General features: G+C 42.3%; 2 protein-coding genes across 2 annotated transcripts in view; both read right to left on the bottom strand.

The window, feature by feature from the left end:
- Nucleotides 1-4,581: 4,581 nt before the first annotated feature.
- LOC135516289 (interleukin-13 receptor subunit alpha-1-like) lies at nucleotides 4,582-13,177 on the bottom strand. Its single transcript, XM_064940457.1, has 10 exons — nucleotides 12,840-13,177; nucleotides 12,279-12,409; nucleotides 11,866-12,019; nucleotides 10,820-10,919; nucleotides 10,373-10,548; nucleotides 7,678-7,814; nucleotides 6,767-6,899; nucleotides 6,408-6,498; nucleotides 6,129-6,210; nucleotides 4,582-5,787 (listed from the first exon to the last, which is right to left on the bottom strand). Exons 1-10 carry the CDS (start codon nucleotides 13,159-13,161, stop codon nucleotides 5,686-5,688), a joined length of 1,428 nt encoding a protein of 475 aa, XP_064796529.1. The 5' UTR covers nucleotides 13,162-13,177; the 3' UTR covers nucleotides 4,582-5,685.
- Nucleotides 13,178-13,380: 203 nt separating this feature from the next.
- LOC135516279 (dedicator of cytokinesis protein 11-like) overlaps nucleotides 13,381-20,575 on the bottom strand; it is a 104,807-nt gene continuing 97,612 nt past the window's right edge. Inside the window, 4 exon segments of the mRNA XM_064940447.1 lie at nucleotides 13,381-15,307; nucleotides 17,280-17,418; nucleotides 17,649-17,755; nucleotides 18,454-18,644. Of these exon segments, the coding sequence (XP_064796519.1) occupies nucleotides 15,218-15,307; nucleotides 17,280-17,418; nucleotides 17,649-17,755; nucleotides 18,454-18,644 (527 nt within the window). The 3' untranslated portion in view covers nucleotides 13,381-15,217.

Raw genomic sequence — 20,575 nt, 5'->3', positions numbered from 1 at the left:
AACTCAGTGTTGCATCAAGTGTTGTTTTCTGTACCAGTTCATAAACCATGTGCCAGGGAATCGGTACATTGAAAATCTCTTCCCCCCAAAAACTACTTATGTAGTATTTAAAAGTATTTTTACTTAAGTCCTTACACCACTGTTCAGAGGGTGAATTGGCAAGACAACATATTTAAGTGCCTTTGAACGGGGTATGGTAGTAGTTGCCAGGCGCACCGGTTTGAGTGTGTCAAGAACTGCAACGCTGCTGGGTTTTTCACGCTCAACAGTTCCCCTTGTGAATCAGGAATGGTCCACCACCCAAAGGACATCCAGCTAACTTGACACAACTGTGGGAAGCATTGGCATCAACATGGGCCAGCATCCCTGTGGAACGCTTTCAATACCTTGTAGAGTCCATGCCTCGACGAATTGAGGCTGTTCTGAGGGAAAAAGGGGGTGCAACTCAATATTAGGAAGGTGTTCCTAATGTTTTGTACAGTCAGTGTACCTTTGGGGTACTGTTGTTTTGGCTGTCCTTAAGAGTTTTCCCTCAGTATGTGAGTCACGTAGAGCAAACGTCCCAAACTTTATATAGACCCGTACCCCTTCAAACATTCAACCTCCAGCTGCGTACCCCCTCTAGCACCCGGGGTAGCGCACTCTCAAATGTTGTTTTTTGCCATCATTGTAAGCCTGTCACACACACATTATATGATACATTTATTAAACATAAGAATGAGTGTGAGTTTTTGTCACAACGTGGTTCTTGGGAAGTGACAAAGAGCTCTTATAGGGCCAGGACACAAATAATAATAATCAATAATTTTGCTATTTATTTAGCAATCTTACATATAAAACATTATTTGTTCATCTAAAATTGTGAAACTCATCACAGGTTAATGAGAAGGGTGTGCTTGAAAGGATGCATATAACTCTGCGATGTTGGGTTGTATTGGAGAGAGTCTCAGTCTTAAATCATTTTCCCACACAGTCTGTGCCTGTATTTAGTTTTCATGCTGGTGAGGCCCCAGAATCCACTCTCACATAGGTACACCCAGATAGGCCAGTCATGTGAGAAAATCGTTATCATGCAAGGGGACAGACAAGTGAAAACTATGGTCAGTAAAGAAAACGCTAAGCTCGTCTCTCAATTTAAAGAAAACATGCCAATACTTTGCCCCTTGATAACCAGCGCACTTCTGTATGTTGTAAAAGCGTTACATGATCGCTGCCCATATCATTGCATAGTGCAGAAAATACACAAGAGTTCAGGGGCCTTGCTTTAATAAAGTTAACCATTTTCACTGTAGTGTCCAAAACGTATATCAAGCTGTCAGGCATTCCTTTGACAGCAAGAGCCTCTCGGTGGATGCTGCAGTGTACCCAAGTGGCGTCGGGAGCAACTGCTTACACGTATGTTAACACTCCACTATGTCTCCCTGTCATGGCTTTTGGACCATCAGTACAGATACCAACACATCTTGACCACCAAAGTCCATTTGATGTCACAAAACTGTCCAGTACTTTAAAAAATATCCTCTCCTGTTGTCTTGGTTTCCAGTGGTTTGCAGAAGAGGATGTCTTCCTTAATTGACACTCCATAAACGTAAAACATACATATACCAGCTGTGCCAGGCCCGTCACGTCTGTTGACTCATCCAGCTGTAACACATAGAATTCACTGGCTTGTATGCGAAGCAGTAATTGTTACAAAACATATCCTGCCATGTGAACGATGCGCCATGATGCAGCGTTGTTTGATGAAAGCATTGTCTGTATAGTTTTTTTGGCCTTTTCCCCCAGCGTTGTCCCAGCCATATATGTGGCAGCAGGAATAATTATGTCCTCCACAATAGTATGGGGCTTGCCTGTCTCAGCCACTGGTAGCTCACCATATAAGACTCTTCCAGCCCCTTCTTATTAATGGTATTTGTTGCTTTTATACATGTCTTGCTACTCAAAAGTCTCTTAATTATCGCTCAAAAAACTTCCATGGCTTATTTTCCAAATTGGCATGTTTTGTTTCTAAATGTCTGCGCAAGAGTGAATGTTTCTTTGAGTTGTGAGATAGTACTTTTGCACATGTAACACACTGTGGCTGAGGAAAAGCACTACTCCCAATATAAGTGAACCCCAAATCAATGTAGTTCTCATCATATTTGCGCCTCTTTGATGGTCCAACGTCCCTGTCTGATGTTCGGTGCTTTCCCGGGTAAGGTGTCAATAGCTCTTCGGCTGCATCAGATTCACAACTGTCAGTGTCGATGCTAGCTGGGCTAACAACAAATGTAGAATTACTGATGCTAGCATTGGATGTGCTCGTGGAAGCAGAACAACTTGTGTCATTGACAGATGCAGGTGTAGCAGCAGTACTACCAGTGGAGCTGGTATGTGTCTCTATGGATGCGGGCCTTACTTTTATTTAACCATTTATCAATTTTCTCGAAAACGGAATGAGCAGCAGCTACCTTTGGCTACATACCGACCATTAGTGGAATTCCCGCCAGAGAGTAACGGTTAATGTGATTGGATATTAATTATTTGACTCATCACTCTGTATTTGACATTGTGTTCTTTTGCTGATCACTGACGTTAGATGGTTTAATTTACATTTGTGAAGATGTGAAAATGTGAAGATTTGTATTTTTACCAAAAATTATATATTTTTGTTTAAAAAAAATGTGAATCACATTTTTATTTGGCGTACCCCGGACGGCATTGAGCGTACCCCGGTTTGGGAATACCTGATGTAGAGGATTGTGAACTTTGCATTTTTCAGTTCTTGCTCCGACAGGCCTGTGTTCCTGCCGATGTTGTTTTTGAAAATGCACCAGAAAACATAGTGCGAGTGCGGTACAAAGTTTCTGTTGCACGACTGAAGGATGAGATAAAAATTCTTGAGGAAATCCAAAACGATGATTACACATCACTCACAGCAGTTAAGAAGATCGTTTACTGGAGAGGCAGACAGAACAATTTAAGTTTGTGAGTATTTCTGTTTTTAGTTCACATTTCTGTTGGGATAGTGGGATGCTATTCCTTTCAAGTGCAATGGGATGTCATCACATCAGATATGAACAGGTCTCTCACATGAAATAGATTTGACCTATTTCAATTGGATCATCTGTATAAATCAAGGATACTTGGATCAATTAATGATGCATGACTTATTACCACCCAATGAAGACTTGGACATGTAATATGTTACTTTAGATTTGTAACAGTAGTTGAAGAATATCTACATAAGGACTTTATAACACATTAATTAGGCCCATGCACTATTTGGCAACAGTATGAGATTTGCATACTGGCATGAGGCTTGGTTAACATATCTATGACTCACGGGCCTGCTTCCTTTTTTCCCAGCAGAGTGCAGTCTTATTGTGACGCACAGGAAAACTTAATGAGTCAGTCTGTGTGTTAACAGGGTGTACAATGTGTGTTCATGTAGGTGTACAAGTGCGAGAGGCTGGTGATTATACACTTCTCTGACACTGTCATTTCTCACATATTGCAGTACTGTTACTTACTGACATGCTCCAACATCAAATGATAAGCAGTAGATGAGTGTGTGTGTGTGTGTGTGTGACCACTACAGCTGGTTTATGTGGACTCTGCCAGGAAGGAATGAATGGGAGTGAGATCCGGAAATCCAATATCAACTCAGACTGACTGCCAATAAAGACAATTTTGTGAGGTCCACAGTAGCGAGATAGGAGACAGACAATCTAACACGTGGATGAAATGTAAGCAGTGTATAGTAAAAAATTATACTATTATAATTGTAAGATAGCAATGTATCAAACTTGCAGGCAAGAACACACAGGAATAAAACACACTGGTATGCTGCTTTCAAATAGGGGCTTAATGTCTCAATTCACCTATTTGACTCTTCCTTTAGTGTTTACCTGTTTTTCATAGTACACATTCTCTTAAGATATAATTATTTGAATCAAGAGTATCAAGCATCGACACGTCACTCACTCAGCGTGAGGGAGGATTTCATCACAGCATCAGTTTCGGGATTTCTCAATTCAATTCCAAATACAGCTACACTCCTCCAACTTTCTCCCATCATATCAGCCACTGTGCTTCTGCCTCTGCATTGCTTGCTCTTTGGGGTTTTACACGGTGTATCTTGTAAGCACTTGTTGAGGACTGCTGATGTACAATGGGCTTCATTTACATTTGATTGATATCACACTGACTATATGTCTAAGGAATCCCTCTGTGAAAATAAAAAGGGAGGTATCACTCACATGACTCAGTTATTTGTTGATGGATTTATTCTCTCGACACCTACACTCTGGATTGATTCTCATCATAGATTAGCAGGTACACAAGGCCTTGCTTGACAAGCCCATTGGTTCGTCTGTGAGCATGTTACACTTATCTCTAGTTCAGAACAGACCAGATAACAGGTTTAAGCTGTTCAGCAGGTCCTCTACAAAGTACGTTTCTCCTTCCAGGTTGTTAAAAAGGACTTGGCGATCTTATCAAGGAAGAGTCTCTTGCATGGATGGAGGTGTGATGTGAATGAGACTCAATGAGTGAGTGTGTGTGGTGATATCAATTAATCATGAATGCAGAAGAACAAGGTTCCATAAGACAGCATGTGAAATTTAAAAAAATTAATAAATAAAAATACGTGTTGCACAAAACATTTCCTTAACACAAAAAACTCTAAATATATATTTCACCAACATTTGTACATACTATAGATACACCTGCACAACCTATTTACACATAGCAATGCAGGTTGATAACAATAGAGTCACAACAATCTAGCTCACATTAGCAGCATATAGCCCTTGATAGGCATACTGCATCCCAAATGGCACTCTGTTCCCTACATAGTGCACTACTTTTGACCAGAGCCCTATGGGCCCTGGACAAAAGTAACACACTATACATGTAGTGAATAGGGAGCCATTTGGGACACAACTACCTGTATGTCAATGCCCTAAAGTCCCTGCCTAGAGGTCTGGCCTTTTATGGCACAGGTAGTGCACTCTTTTCACAGAGGTTCACAGCTTCAAGTACCTCTTTGTCCCCTAAATAATTACATGATCAACCGGGTTGATCAGTCAGATAAAGACTGTGGTGCTGCCTGCACATCTCTTCGGGCACTGACACCAATGTCCTATTTGGTCGGGGAGTGAGGTTTAGGAGTCCAGCCCCTCCTCGTTTCCTGCACTGGCTTTCTGATTACCTCTGACATTTGACCTAAGACCCCAAGCCTTGGGTTGCAAGGGGTACATGAGAACAGTTCTTAGTATCTGCCTACACACGCAGGCGCGTGCACACACACACACACACACACACACACACACACACACACACACACACACACACACACACACACACACACGCACACACGTACGCACGCACGCACGCAATCCAGAACAATACAGGAGTCAGTGAGTCGATAAGTCCTGACAGTTCCAGGACAAACAAAAGAAAAGGCGTCTCCATAGTCCGCATACTCTCAGTCTGTATCCAACTCGTTAAGGTCATCCGTCGACTGTGGAGCTCCAACTCCTGACACTCTTCAGCAGTACAGTTAGGGTCCACCTTAAGATAGCTTACTTTGAGGGCCGGTCAATGACACTGAAGTCACTTGGCTCCCAGGTCATACCGGGTCAGGTTGTTGCTGTATCTGTCTGTACAGTAGTAATCACTACTGGGTCAGTGTGTAGTCTCTCAGTGATCAGGCTGCATCATGGGAAGAGTATAGACTTTCTCTAGGCTGATCTTACATTCTACCTCCTCCTCATCCGGGACATAGAGATTGCCTATGGAGCTCTGGAATACAGAGAGAAAAAGTTGGAGTGGCTTAGTGTGTGTTTAGGTCTGAGAATGTGTGTGTGGGGTGTGGGTGTGTCTGAGAATGTGTGGGTGTGGGTAAGGATGATGACCAGTGCCAACATCTATTCCATGTTGGTTCAACGTAATATCATTGAAATGACATGGAAACAACGTTGATTCAACAAGTATGTGCCTGGTGAGAAGTATTGTAAGAGGAAGTTTAGTATCTACTGCATACACTGATGTTAACATTTCCAGTAAGTGAAGTTCAACAACAGCCCCTTGCTGTGAGACCACTACTAAGAGTGAAAGAGAGCAGAGGATGTTGTTGTTCTAACCTTCAGTTCCTTATTGCTGTTCAGCATGTCCTTGAAAATCAGTGAGGGATGTGGAATTGTGGGGAAAAGCTTCTCTCTGTGGCTGGAAAAGAAGCACAAAAGAATTAGCCCCAAATTTAAACCCTAATCACCAAAATAGGCAATTCATTAAGCGAAAACACATTTGCAAGGTATCTTCTGTCTATTAAGACATTCAATTAATTCTAAACCCCAACACACACACACACACACACACACATATAGAACGCAGACAAACGGATATAGTGTATGTTTACTTACTTCATAAAACAACAAATTAAAAGGATGAGGAATAAGAAGACTACAGCTGGAATGACGACAGCAAACACAGTCGTCGACCAATCATCCACACCTGAAAAGAATACAAGCAAAAATATCAGTGACCCGGTCTAATTCTAATCTTGACAAGTCTGTTACATTTAGCCAACATTCAATACACAAGTCTGTTACAATGACATATACTATTATAGAGACTATAGACTACTGGTATATTATATATGTTTAATTCTATTTGTCTTCTATTTTATTTATTTCAACTATTTCAATGGTAACACAATTACAGTACATCACTGTGTTCTGAAAGAGGGAGAGAATGTCGAGAAAGAAAGAGGAGAAAGTACCATAGATTTCCTCTTCGCTCCAGTCGCTGCCTCCCTCCCCACACCATTTCGTATAGACTGCTTTAAGCTTGACTCTGTACTGGCATGTCTCGTCATATGAAACCATCACATGTTTCAATTGTATTTCTTTACTCTGGAAGAAACATACACAGAACCATGAGTGGAACTCAAATAGTGGTACACTCGTAGAAAAAAAAGGTGCTATCTAGAACCTAAAAGGGTTATTCGGCTGTCCCCATAGGAGAACCCTTTTTGGTAACCAGGTAGAACTCTTTTGGGTTCCATGTAAAACCCTTTCCACAGATGGTTCTGCATGGATACCAAAAGGAGTTCTACCTGGAACCAAAAAGGGTTCTCCTATGGGGAGAGCCATAGAACCCTTTTGGAACTTTTTTCCCCCCTAAACGTGTACTATTTGACTGACACACACAGACACACAACCAAACAGCAGATGTCAAATGCGCCACTCATCCTAACACATTCAGTAGGTCTGTAAAAACAATGTAAACATTGTCCAGGAACTAAAGCTCTATTTTTTTATTGGTGTAATTCACATAAGTGGCCTGTCTCATGTTGACAATAGCAGAACGCCCAACCCTTCATCTGACCCATTTTCTGTCTGCAGCCATCTAAACTTAGGCCTCATTATCTGTTTATAAATCATCAAAATGTATTTTATATCAGTGAGACCAACGTGTATAACAACGGCGCGACCGAGTGACGTTGGCGCAACCCATAATTAACTAGTTTAAATGAAATATGAAACAATAGAAAACACTCTTCTGGGAAGCATAAAAACGGACCAAAAAAAAGGCACTTGCCAGGTTGTCAATGTAAATATGAATTTGTTATGAACTAGTTTCACCTGGATAAATAAAGGGAGACGTAAATGTAAATAAAAATATACACACATCCACGAGCAGTTGACACTTGCTGTAGTTAAAGATGTAACTCCAGCAGTGGCCAGCGCCTACATCCGGAGGGTCCCAGCTAAGGATGAGATTCTTTCCTGTCTCTGTTATCTTCACCTTAGGGGCCGGGGCCTTGACTGAAGAGAAGCAGACATACAGTATAACATTAGATAAATGAGAGTATTGGTAATATCAACAATATTTGCATACTTGAGAGTTTAGTAGTATCATGGAATTAGTCATTGGTTGTTCAATTGGAATGTACCCCCATAGGCTGGTGAGATGGTTGAAACTGCAAGAATTTGAATTGTTGCAAAAAAAATCAATATTTATATATTTTTTTGCAGCAAATACAAATTCTTGCAGTTAATGATAATGGGACTGGGGTAGGGGAGAGAGAAAAACATGAGCCCCATTCTGCATGGAGAGCTCTGAGCTTTTGTAAGCGGTACGCTCATGATACGCTCTGATCTATTCAGTTGTGGGGGTTGGGAGTCAGAGACGCTCTGCTGTACGATAAACAGTTTACTTTGAGTTAAGTCAGGTCACTCTCTCTCTCGGTCCCCCTCCCCTCTCCCATAGAGTGTGTTTCAAGTTTGGGGAAGTTCATTTTCACCATTAAAATTCTCCCTTATAATAAAGCATTCCATGCATCTATCATCGCATTTGCAGACTTATGCAAGATTGCCTACTATTCCAAAGGTGATTAGTTGATTGGATAGTCACAATTTAGGCTAATAATATAATTTAATCACTGTTCACAAAAAAAGACTGCAGTGTTCAGTGCATGGCTGAGCGTGTAGAGTCGGCCTAGGCTACAGGATATGTCTAATGCAATTCTACTATACTTGATGTTTTTAATATGACAACAATGACAGCGTAGTATAAGCTACTGCTGACTCTGACAAACAGATCAATAAAAAACACCTTGTCTGCAACCATCTAATCTGGCCTATGAACAGGGGAGACACAAATTGTACATTATGAAGTCCATCTAACCTGAAGGAGGGAATTATTGTCCAAAAATAAAGTTTCAAGAGGCACTGACCCAATGATAAAGGGTGAACATGTGCACAGCGCACTCAATGGGGATATGGCTGATGCTCTCAGCTGGTGCCAATAAGTTTGTTTACTGTTCGCTCAAATTGCGAATTTTGCTAATTAAAAGACAGATTAGAGTCTTTTCATTGTCTTCTCTTTACAGCAACAGGCATTTACTTTCCAAACGATGTTTCCCCACGATGAAATTGGGGGTAGAGGAAGGAGATACATGGGATATTCAAATATACACTGAGTGTACAACATTAAGAACACCTACTCTTTCAATGACAGACTGACCAGGTAAATCCAGGTGAAAGTTAAGATATCTTATTGAGGTCACTTGTTAAATCCACTTCAATCAGTGTAGATGAAGGGGAGGAGACAGGTTAAAGGTTAAAGAAGGATTTTTAAGCCTTGAGACATGGATTGTGTATGTGTTCCATTCAGAGGTTGAATGGGAGAGTCAAAATATTAAAGTGCCTTTGAACGGGGTATGATAGTAGGTACCAGGCGCATTGGTTTGTGTCAAGAACTGCAACGCTGCTGGGTTTTTCACACTGAACAGTTTCCCGTGTGTAGCAAGAATGGTCCACCACCCAAAAGACATCCAGCCAATTTGACACAACTGTGGGAAACATTGGAGTCAACATGTGCCAGCATCCCTGTGGAACGTTTTTCACACCTTGTAGATTCTATGCCCAATGAATTGATGCTGTTCTGATTTCAAAGGGGGGGGGGGGTGAATGAAAACAATATTAAATTAGAAACATGGCATTCTCTCACCCTTGGCTCCCAGACCTGCTCCTGCTAATGTCAAACATGTAGGCTTACTAGCACACTAAGCAACACAGTGCTAGGCACGGCGCCTTTCTCCACAATGTCTCGAAATAGCTGTCCATGGACCTGAAACCGTTTTAATACACGCAATCTTGTGTTTACTAATTTAATTACAACACCCCTCTTGTTTTCTCTCTCTTCCCCTTCACACACCTGTTGTTATGCAGTAACCTACAACGAAATGTGCGTTCTATTCACAATGGTTAATTATGTTTAGCAAACAGTCATGAGTTAAATTAACTTAGGCTGTACTAGTGACTTCTGTTAACAAATCTTGTCCTGAATCCTGGCTACTCATCCCATTAGGAATTGTATTTAGTTGTTAACCTGCAAATGCTTTGCTATAAAGGTGATTTTTTTCCCAACTAACCCTCCCCCCGGGTTAGGGAGGGCTTGGTCGGTAGGGATGTCCTTGTCTCATCGCGCACCAGCGACTCCTGTGGCGGGCCGGGCGCAGTGAGCGCTAGCCAAGGTTGCCAGGTGCACTGTGTTTCCTCCGACACATTGGTGCGGCTGGCTTCCGGGTTGGATGCGCGCTGTGTTAAGAAGCAGTGCGGCTTGGTTGGGTTGTGTATGGGAGGACGCATGACTTTCAACCTTCGTCTATCCCGAGCCCGTACGGGAGTTGTAGCGATGAGACAAGATAGTAGCTACTAACAATTGAACCCCACGAAATTAAGGAGAAAAAGGGTTAAAAAAATGTTTTTTTTTAAATTAAAAATAATAATTTGTTTGAATGGTTTTCAGATTATACCATGAGGATATCGTAAACATCTGTTTTTAACTGTTAAAAAATGTGCTATGGAGTTATTCTTACCATGATTTCTAGGAAGCACCAGGAAGTTATTCTGTACAGATAAGCCATCGAGAGTCCCATTGACCTTGAAGTAGACGTCATATTGAAGGAAGGATCCTCTCAGGTGACATCCTGTCCTCTGACCATCTCTGTACTGGTACTCACTGCATGCTGCTATGTGGGAGGGACCAAGGTACCTGAAACATAAGGGATGAGAGGGATGACAATCTGTCACTGCTCAGCTAAACCGACACAAATATCAGATTTTTTTTTAACAGCTGTAACTGGCGTTTCCTTCAATCTAGAGCAAAAAATTGCCTTATATGATAACAAATCAAGTAAAAAACATAATATATGCTATTATTATTTATTTTTGACATAGTGGCACAGCCAGTACATAAGGTGCCATATATCGCCTCACTTCCATTCTTTGGGGAGAACCCTGATTCATTTTAAAATAGTTCTCACCCAAAGTAGAGCTGGAGGTCTGAGGCCTGATTGGCTGGGAGCCAGCTGCAGTTCATGGCCTTAGAGGAGTAGAGGGAACACTGGAAGTTCTTCACCAACTCTGTTATAAGAGAGAGAGAGAGAGAGAGAGAGAGAGAGAGAGAGAGAGAGAGAGAGAGAGAGAGAGAGAGAGAGAGAGAGGAAGAGAGAGAAAAAACATTGCCATGAGTCTAGACCACAAAAACAGTATCTGACAAAGACTCATGCAGATCTAAATATTGTCCTGATAAAAAAGCACGTTGGTATTTATTGAGATGACGCATGTACTGGAGGCAGCTCTGCAGAGTGGTCACTAGCTAGCACAGCCACAAAGTCATCAAATTAGATTTTTACCATAACCACACTGCTAACCCTAATGCCTAACCCTAACCTTAATTTAAGACCAAAAAGCACATTTTCGTTTTCAGCTGGCCCAACTAGTGGAAACCATTCAGTTTTGCCTCCAGGGCAAGACTCGTGACAATAAAAGCCAATCTGCAATAAAACATGTTAACATGAAGAAACTTTTCTATTCTCTATGGTAACACTTCACTGGGAATTGTGTTCAGCTTTAAGGTCATTGCTTTTATTTGCTGTATGTAAAAGCCTTTGTTCAATACTTTGGATAGGCATATATAAAGTACAAATAAAAACAAGGGCATTTCAAACATGAAAAACAATATTAATTTCAGCACAATGTTTGTATTACAGTAGACACATTGGATAAAGTTCAGGAGTTCACAAGTCCCAATTCATATTGGGGCAAATTTTAACTTCCACGTTCGTTAAAATTTTAACTTAGGGTGCGTTTGTAAATTCACTCTAGGCTTTCGACATCGATTTCAGAGCACTCGCTCCGAGAGCGAAACGTTCGGAATTGACAAAGGGACAATCTGACAACGCTCTGAATTGACAAACGCACAGAGTCAACGCACCCTTAGTCATGCATTGAGATCAATGGGAGACTAAGTGAAAATTCGAAGTTAGGGTTGGAAGTTAGGATTCACCTCACAGTAATTGTTACCTACCTGTGGGTTTAGGTTTAGAGATGCTGACAGGTTTGCTTATGGTTCTGCCTGTACAGTGTCTGGGGTTTGTTTTCACTGTGTAATTCACTGCATCATTCGTAGTGACATTGTACTCTTTATACAATCTGAAAGTTGACATTAATTTGGGCTTCTCCTGTGAAAAAAAATGGAATCACTGTCATTTCACATTCTACAAAGTATTAGTGTTAGGTATTTAATATGATGTATATTATTGTTGAATAATATAACTTTGTAACAGATGATTTTATAATAGTTTATGATCGCTTTATATGCATAAATAGGCTACGTTTTGCAATTCATTCTGTGCATAAAAAACTTTGTATTATAAATCAATTCCAAATGTACTTTTGTTTCCTTTTTCCTTTTCATGGGCTGGAGTGCACTCGACTCACCTCTCCGATCGTTGTAGTGATCATGTAGTTCACCTTGCATGGCGCGTATACAATATTTGGTGCGTTCCACGACAGCTTTATACGGAATTCAGACTCCCAGGTCAATGACAGGTTGAGCGGCTCAGGGAGAGCTGAAGAGGTGACAAGAGACGAGCAGTGTAGACTACTCTGTATGGCAATGTGATGACCGACTGCTATATATGCTATAATATATATCATCTTTGCTATGCCTGATCCACACATCTGTCTGGTGTAGGCCCTAGTTACAATTGCTGAACAATATGACTCACCGGGGCAAAGTAACAAGACTACATCAATAATAATCATAGTCAATCAATCTCAAATGAATACACGTTTTCATGTAGGCAGAAGTTACAAGGGAATCCAACACGTATTTTAAACAGATTATTTTCTCATTATCTAAACTTCTCATTCTGACGTCGGTTTCGGGAAATGGACAGGAAATCCTAGCTTTCCTAAAATCTTGCCAACTGAAAATGACTAAACAACTGGTGTCATACGACCATTACAGGTAATGTAAAGTAAATACAATAGCAGTACCTTTCTCAGCTGCAACCTCTAGTGCGACCAAATGAATAAAGTATCGTAGAACCAAGAGAAAATCCAAATGTTTCAAAATCATGTTATCTGGTGCGTAATTTCTGGCGGACTGCGCCTCCTCAAAATCGCCCGGAATTCCAAAGGTAAGACAAGAATTGTTGAGCAATTGTCTCCTAAACAGAGCGAACAAATAGAAGTGCCTCACGTCCAGATCAATATAAACAAAAGCAAACACTGGATTTACACCCGCGAGCGAGTTATCAATACATTCATACCGTCTATGATTCAATTTCGTGTGACAGCGAGGGCTTCTGTCGCGCATCGGATTGGCAAATAGGGCGGAGTTTGTATGGAGCAATAGCTCAAAGCTACGACAGTACAGAATAGGATATCCTTACCATTTTGACAGTGTCAGTCATTCGTTTTCCTCATTGGATAACATCCCCTATAATACACCTCCTGCTTATGAGTATTGTGTAGGCTTGAACATCACAATAATAAAGTGAATAATAACTAAATGGATAAAGTTAATACAACTAACTTTTTCGCAAAACCCTTTTTTATTGAAAAAATGGCTTAACAAAGATATGTTGAACAAGCATCTGTACTTAGATACAGTGTAATTACAATGGCAAATCAAAATCAGACACAATCAGAGAAATAAGACTATTCTCAAACCAACGCAACCATTGGTCCAGAAACAGCACAAATATAAATATGTAGCTACACGCACGCACCTTTCTTCTTTTACAGCAAAACATTATATACATCTGCATATTATTATCATCTATCTGCTAATTTCAGTGTAGCACTTGTGAAATACTGTACAATCAGCATGTGTTGGAGTTGTATTATTACTTGAAATAGGACAGGAGACTTTTCTGAGGAGAGATGTAAGGACTAGCAGATCAATAGGTCCAGCCAGCTGATAGATCCCTCAAATTCAAATCTGAACCTCAAAGTCAGTTCCACTGCTTTCTTTTTTCATTGTTTCCCTCCAATCAGGGACTGATTTAGACCTGGGAGAACAGGTGGGTGCAATGAATGATCAGGTAGAACGGAAAACTAGTAGTACTCCGGACCTTGTAAGGTAAGATTCGAATACCCCTGTGATAGAGACATCAATCAAAATCAACAGCCTGGTCCCACAATAATTGGTCTTTTGACCAATCAGATAATAATTACACTGCCTGTGTAAACGCAGCCTATGAGTTGGCAAGGCAGCACCAACAGATCTGGGACCAGGCTAATCAATCATCATTGACTTAATGTCAAAGAACACATCCCATGTCAGAACTTAAAGTTCAACATCTTAAGAAACTGTCTGAGCATTGGGTTATTACAGAGTGACTGACAATTTGACATCATAGAGTATACTGCATTAAACCTTACTGTACATCTTTCTTATAGACTAATACAGACAACCAATGGGTTACTGTTGGTTTGTTCCTAAAACATCAGCAATATAAGCCACCTTAGACCATGGCAGAATAGACTCCCAGCACTTAAATGTAATGCATTTGCTCTCTGAAGCAACCATTTGATGCAGTGTGCAAGGCAAACAACAGCTTTGCATTGATTATGGACAAAAGGCAGCCATTACCTGGGTCGTGTTCAGCAGGGCACACCGTAGCAAAATGGTTTGCAACGTAACACAATCTGTGTTTTTATTGGACAAATTCAGGTAATAGTACCGTCCTGTTTCAAAACGTTCCACCCCTACTGAACACACCCAGATGATCCACATACCGTACATGACTTATCTCTTTAGAAGGTAGGTAGGCTAATATCTGGTAAAGTGTTAACACCATAGTAACCGTTTCTATTTGAATGGTCAACACTGCCTTTGATTGAAGAGATTAAGTCAATCTGCATAGAGCTTTGAGTTGCAACAGTCCAGAATTTAAACAAGTGAAACATTACAAAATAACATCTCCCCCTCGCCATTAAAGAATACAAGTAATTCAAGAATCTGGTCGTTCAAGAGAAAAAAGTGCAATGTCACTTAATACATGACTCAACAGCAAGACCTGACATTTGATCAATTTCGGAATATCGGTAGTACATAATACATTCTCCAAATACTGCTAGCACACAGATGGGCCAAGATATCAGAAAATCTCGGCCGTCGTATCAGACATCTTGGGGAGCTCAGTTATGTAACACTATTCAGGAAGTTTGAGAAGGCAAATGGGAATAGCAAGACCAATATGCCAAGTCATACTGAACAGTGCTCATCCCAAAGTACATTATAAACAGGTTTCCAGTTTGTGGTGTGGAGCGAGGGAGTCGACAAGTCCAGTTTGGATCCAACGAGCAGAGGGTGTGTGTGTGTGTGTGTGTGTGGGGGGGTAGCTCTACTCTGTGTTACAGTCACTTTAGCCCAGGTCTGTAGACGTCCCACTGATGGCACGGAATACGTGTAAGGAGTTCTGGAGCAGTGAACGCATCATATCCTCCTGGAAGATCTAGGGTGACAGAGTCAGATACAACAACACACATCATTACCATCATTGGTCAACCAGTCATGTGATAGCAATACACGCATATAATGGAGTTTTTGAAAATAAATGACAAATCCATCAAAATGGAGCCCAGGGTGTCTTGCCAGAACAGCATGGGGACACAGACCTTCGTTCAAATACATTGAGCGTTTGCTAAAGCCACCTGGAGTGATTGGAGGTTTGATGAGGACACACCCAGACAGACACACAGTTGCCACATACACTGAGTGTACAAAACATTAAGAACACCTTCCTAATATTGAGTTGCACCCCCTTTTCCCCAACATGGTATCGAAAGCATTCCACAGGGATGCTGGTACATGTTGACTTCAATGCTTCCCACAGTTCTGTCAAGTTGGCTGGATGTTCTTTGGGTGATGGACCATTCTTGATACACACAGGAGACTGTTGAGCGTCAAAAACCCAGCAGCATTGCAGTTCTTGACACAAACCGGTGCACCTGGCACCTACTACCATACCCAGTTCAAAGGCACGTAAATCTTTTGTCTTGCCCGCTCACCCTGTGAATGACACACATACACAATCCATGTCTCAATTGTCTCAAGGCTTAAAATCCTTCTTTAACCTGTCGCCTCTCCTTCATCCACACTGATGGAAGTGGATTTAACAAGAGACATCAATAAGGGATCATAGCTTTCACCTGGATTCACCTGGTCAGTCTATGTCATGGAAAGAGCAGGTGTTTCTAATGTTTTGTACACCCAGTGAATATCGACCCACAAACAGCTTTACTCACTGACTGAATAAAGGGAGGTTAAGGAGGTGATGACCAGTGTATGTTCCAAGTAGAAATGAAAATGCAACATAACTCCACAGGGGGTATCACATTACCTGGCATTTCTTAAATCTAAGGCGCAGCATAGACAGAAGAAAGGGACAAGTTAGTGCTATGGACAGGAAAGTAAAGAAAACATTAAGACACAAAAACAATTTGCTACCAAAATACAGTCAGGAGAAAGAGATGTGAGAGAAAAATAGATTCAGGTCATGAGATATGACCTTGGTCAAAGAGGACCATTATTGCGGCAGGTAGTCTAGCGGTTAAGAGCGTTGGGCCTGTAACCGACAAGTTGCAGGTTCCAATCCCTGAGCAATCTAGGTTACAAAACTGTCAATGTTCCCTTGAGCAAGGCACTTAACCCTAATTTCTCCTGTAAATTGCTCTGGATATGAGTATCTGCTAAATGACAAATGGTTTTCTGGTGTTTTCTTGAGAGAGAGGGATGAGAGCCGAGGAGTGTGGTCAGGAATATTATGAGAGCCAGAGCCCAAAGTAAAGAATTTCTGTTTGTCATCTTGTGTGCATCTGTATGTGTTTGTAAGGCTGACAGGGGCTATGATTATGGGGAGCCCCCCATGTCACCTGTTCATGGATGTCTGGCAGCTCCTCCCCCTCCCCCATGTCACCTGTTCATGGATGTCTGGCAGCTCCTCCCCCTCCCTCCATGTCACCTGTTCATGGATGATTTCCGACAGCTCCGCCCCCTCCCCCCATGTCACCTGTTCATGGATGATTTCCGACAGCTCCGCTCCATGTCACCTGTTCATGGATGATGTCTGACAGCTCCTCCCTTCCCTCCATGTCACCTGTTCATGGATGATGTCTGACAGCTCCTCCCCCTCCCCATGTCACCTGTTCATGGATGATGTCTGACAGCTCCTCCCCCTCCCCCATGTCACCTGTTCATGGATGATGTTCGACAGATCCTCCCCTCCCCCCATGTCACCTGTTCATGGATGATGTCTGACAGCTCCTCCCCCTCCCCCATGTCACCTGTTCATGGATGATGTTCATGGATGATGTTCGACAGATCATGTCACCTGTTCATGGATGATGTCTGACAGCTCCTCCCCTCCCCCCATGTCACCTGTTCATGGATGATGTCTGACAGCTCCTCCCCTCCCCCCATGTCACCTGTTCATGGATGATGTCTGACAGCTCCTTCACCATGTCTTTGAAGTTGCCCTTCAGGCCCTCGTGGTACTCAAACTGGTCCTCCTTGATCAGACGCTCGTTGATGTCCAGCGCCATGCTGCAGGCTTCCACAAACCTCCTGCAAAGACAGTACAGACAAACAGATACACACACACACACACACACACACAGTTACATGGGGACAGAGGGTGGTGTTCAGCAAGCCATACTTAATCAAATATCAATACTAGTTATCCATTAAGGGGATGACATATTCAATGATTTGCTCCACAACTTGAGTGTGAGCTTTGCGGAGTAGCTGATATCTTGGCAAGGTAGGGCGTTGTCGGTTGGGTAGTCTACACATACCTGAATATCTCCTTGAGCTCCATGGCTTTCTTATTGTTGGACTGGGACTTGCTGGTTTTGGAGTCATCCAGAAAGGCTCTGGCGTACGCCATCGGACCAGCGTTAACCTGTGGCACACAAGACAAGGGAATGAGTAACAATCTTTAAGAGGAATGAATATCTTGGGTATTCAGTTTCACCCTCAGGTAGTGCTGGGTGACCACTATGCTGCCAATGGCGTCTAGATCAACTCGTAGCACAACGATAACATCATTGGATACCCTCCTGTAGGTTTTAACCCCGACCCTGTTCCTGGAGAGCTACCCTCCTGTAAGGTTTTAACCCCGACCCTGTTCCTGGAATGCTACCCTCCTGTAGGTTTTAACCCCGACCCTGTTCCTGGAATGCTACCCTCCTGTAGGTCAACTATTAGAATCAAGTGTGCTAGTTTAGGATTGGAGAGAAAACCTGCAGGACGGCAGCTCTCCTGGACTAGCGTGACCAACATACACACAATGAACGGAGTAACGCAAGAGAGGACCAAATCCTAAAATCAACACTACAAGTTCTGGCATGAAAACATGAATACCTGCATGAATGCACAATGATCTCATAGCTACGTGTACAGGGACACAGCCCTGCAGTTTACTGTGGTGTCAGGCCGTAGTGGTAAGGTCTGATGCTAGTATGTGGTGTTCCCTGCATGCACTAGCTGCTTCCTGTTTGACCCCAGGGAGTGTACCGGCTGCCTTGGCAGCAGCTAATGGGGATCCTAATGAAATACTAAACGAACAGAGTGATGTGGCTACAGTAAGGTCTCGTCTACCTGTACAGAGACACAGCCCTGCAGTTTGAGCTGCAGCTGGATCATGTCGACCTCCTGGGAGGAGCAGAGTTTGGTCAGCTCGGCGGTGCGCGCCCGCATCTCGTCGATGGCCACGTCCACAGGCTTCAGCTCTACCTGCTTCTCCCCCAACACCTCCACACGCTTTTTCACGTACGGAAACGTGTTGGCCGCTGGACAGGAGAAATACACATAATTCAGCATATTCACACCCTTTATAACATAACCTATTATCACACATGTTTAGATCATTTCTCTAGCCTGGGGGCCAGTCTGTTCCTGCTCTCTTGAGAACTTGGCTTGAAAATGACGGCAATGGCGTTGGCAAGAGCACAAACAGATTTATTTTTCGCAAAGGGCAGTGTGTTGGTCGCTGCCCAGGAGACTCACCACACACAGTCGGTTCTCATATAAACACACGATAAAGTTAATTCATTATGATAACACTTGGTTATGTTTCCCATTAGTGTTTCCTTTATTCTCCTTGTATGGGAATGTGTTGGCAGCTCGGAGGGGAGTAAATAGCACAGTTCCAGGTATCTTCCTTATCCTGGAGTCCTTTTTCACACAACTTTCACCGTCTCTTGGTTTTCTGAGAAACTCTCACACTTTTAGGAAGCTAGAGTCTACTAACTGGCAGTCCTGGGTCAAATATACGACAAGATAATTTTGTACCACAATTTTATAGCAACAACATTGAGTCAACATCACTAAACAAACAAACCACACATGATAATGCTTTTACTGCATATTGGTCTATTTGTAACATCCTGTGTGTCACGTCTGTGTGTAGAAATATTGACAGATATTTGAGACAGGCTGTTGTTTAATGTCAGTTGTGACAGTGGGATAATCATGAAATGGCCAATGACAATGGTCAATCAAAATGTCTATATCATCATGTGATAAAACAATTGCAGTGGATATAAGCCATTTAAATGGTCCTATAGCGCCTCAGTTATCAAATGTATTTTAATGCTTGTACCCTCATAAACAGAATTAGCCAGTGGTTAGCTGTAAACGTTCTCTGTCAATGCAAAGGAATAATGTTTACTACTGTTAAAGGAAAAAGCCACTGAAAAACAATATTTTGGTATTTTATTCATTAGTCCTCTGTTGATACAGTCCCAAAATGTTTTGCATTACAGCAGTCAAGTTTTCAAGAGATCGAGTCCAGGATCGACCGGGAGACCCATGGGGCGGCACACAATTGGTCCAGCGTCGTCCGGGTTATGGGAGGGTTTGGCCGGCAGGGGTGTTCTTGTCCCATCGCACACTAGCAACTCCTGTGGCGGGCCGGGCGCAATGCACTCTGACACAGTCGCCAGGTGCACTGTGTTTCCTCCGACACATTAGTTCGGCTGGCTTCCGAGGTTAAGCGGGCATTGTGTCAAGAAGCAGTGCGGCTTGGCTGTGTTTCGGAGGATGCACGGCTCTTGACCTTCGCCTCTCCTGAGTCCGTAAGGGAGTTGCAGCGATGGGACAAGACTGTAACTACCAATTGGATACCATGACATTGGGGAGAAAAAGGGGTAAAAAATCAAATAAAAAAAACGTTCAAGAAGCAAACAAAGTGTCACCGGCCACATCATGATGATGATGCAAAATGGACAAAAGAAACTATGGACTAATGAAAAAAATATCAAAAGATAGTTTTTGAGTGGAGTTTTCCTTTAAGGGTAATGTGGAACCGATGTCACCATCATTTCTTGTCTCTAGCCTAGTGCTTTAAAAAGTTGTTGTCACGCCCTGGTCGAAGTATATTGTGTTTGTCTGAATTTATTTGGTCAGGCCAGGGTGTGACATGGGTTTTTTGTGGTGTGTTTTGTCTTGGGGGTGTCTAGCATAGTCTATGGCTGCCTGAGGCGGTTCTCAATCAGAGGCAGGTGATTATCGTTGTCTCTGATTGGGAACCATATTTAGGCAGCCATATTCTTTGAGTGTTTCGTGGGTGATTGTTCCTGTCTCTGTGTTTGTTGTCACCAGATAGGCTGTATAGGTTTTCACGTTCCATTTGTTGTTTTTGTAAAGTTTGTTTTTTCATTCGTCATTAAACATGTCTCAAAAATACCACGCTGCATTTTGGTCCGCTTCTCCTTCACCA

Source organism: Oncorhynchus masou, chromosome 27 (genome assembly GCF_036934945.1).
Source record: "Oncorhynchus masou masou isolate Uvic2021 chromosome 27, UVic_Omas_1.1, whole genome shotgun sequence".
Classification (NCBI taxonomy): Eukaryota; Metazoa; Chordata; class Actinopteri; order Salmoniformes; family Salmonidae; genus Oncorhynchus; species Oncorhynchus masou.
Note: the sequence above shows the minus strand (reverse complement) of the source record. Positions and strands in the feature narration are given on the sequence as shown.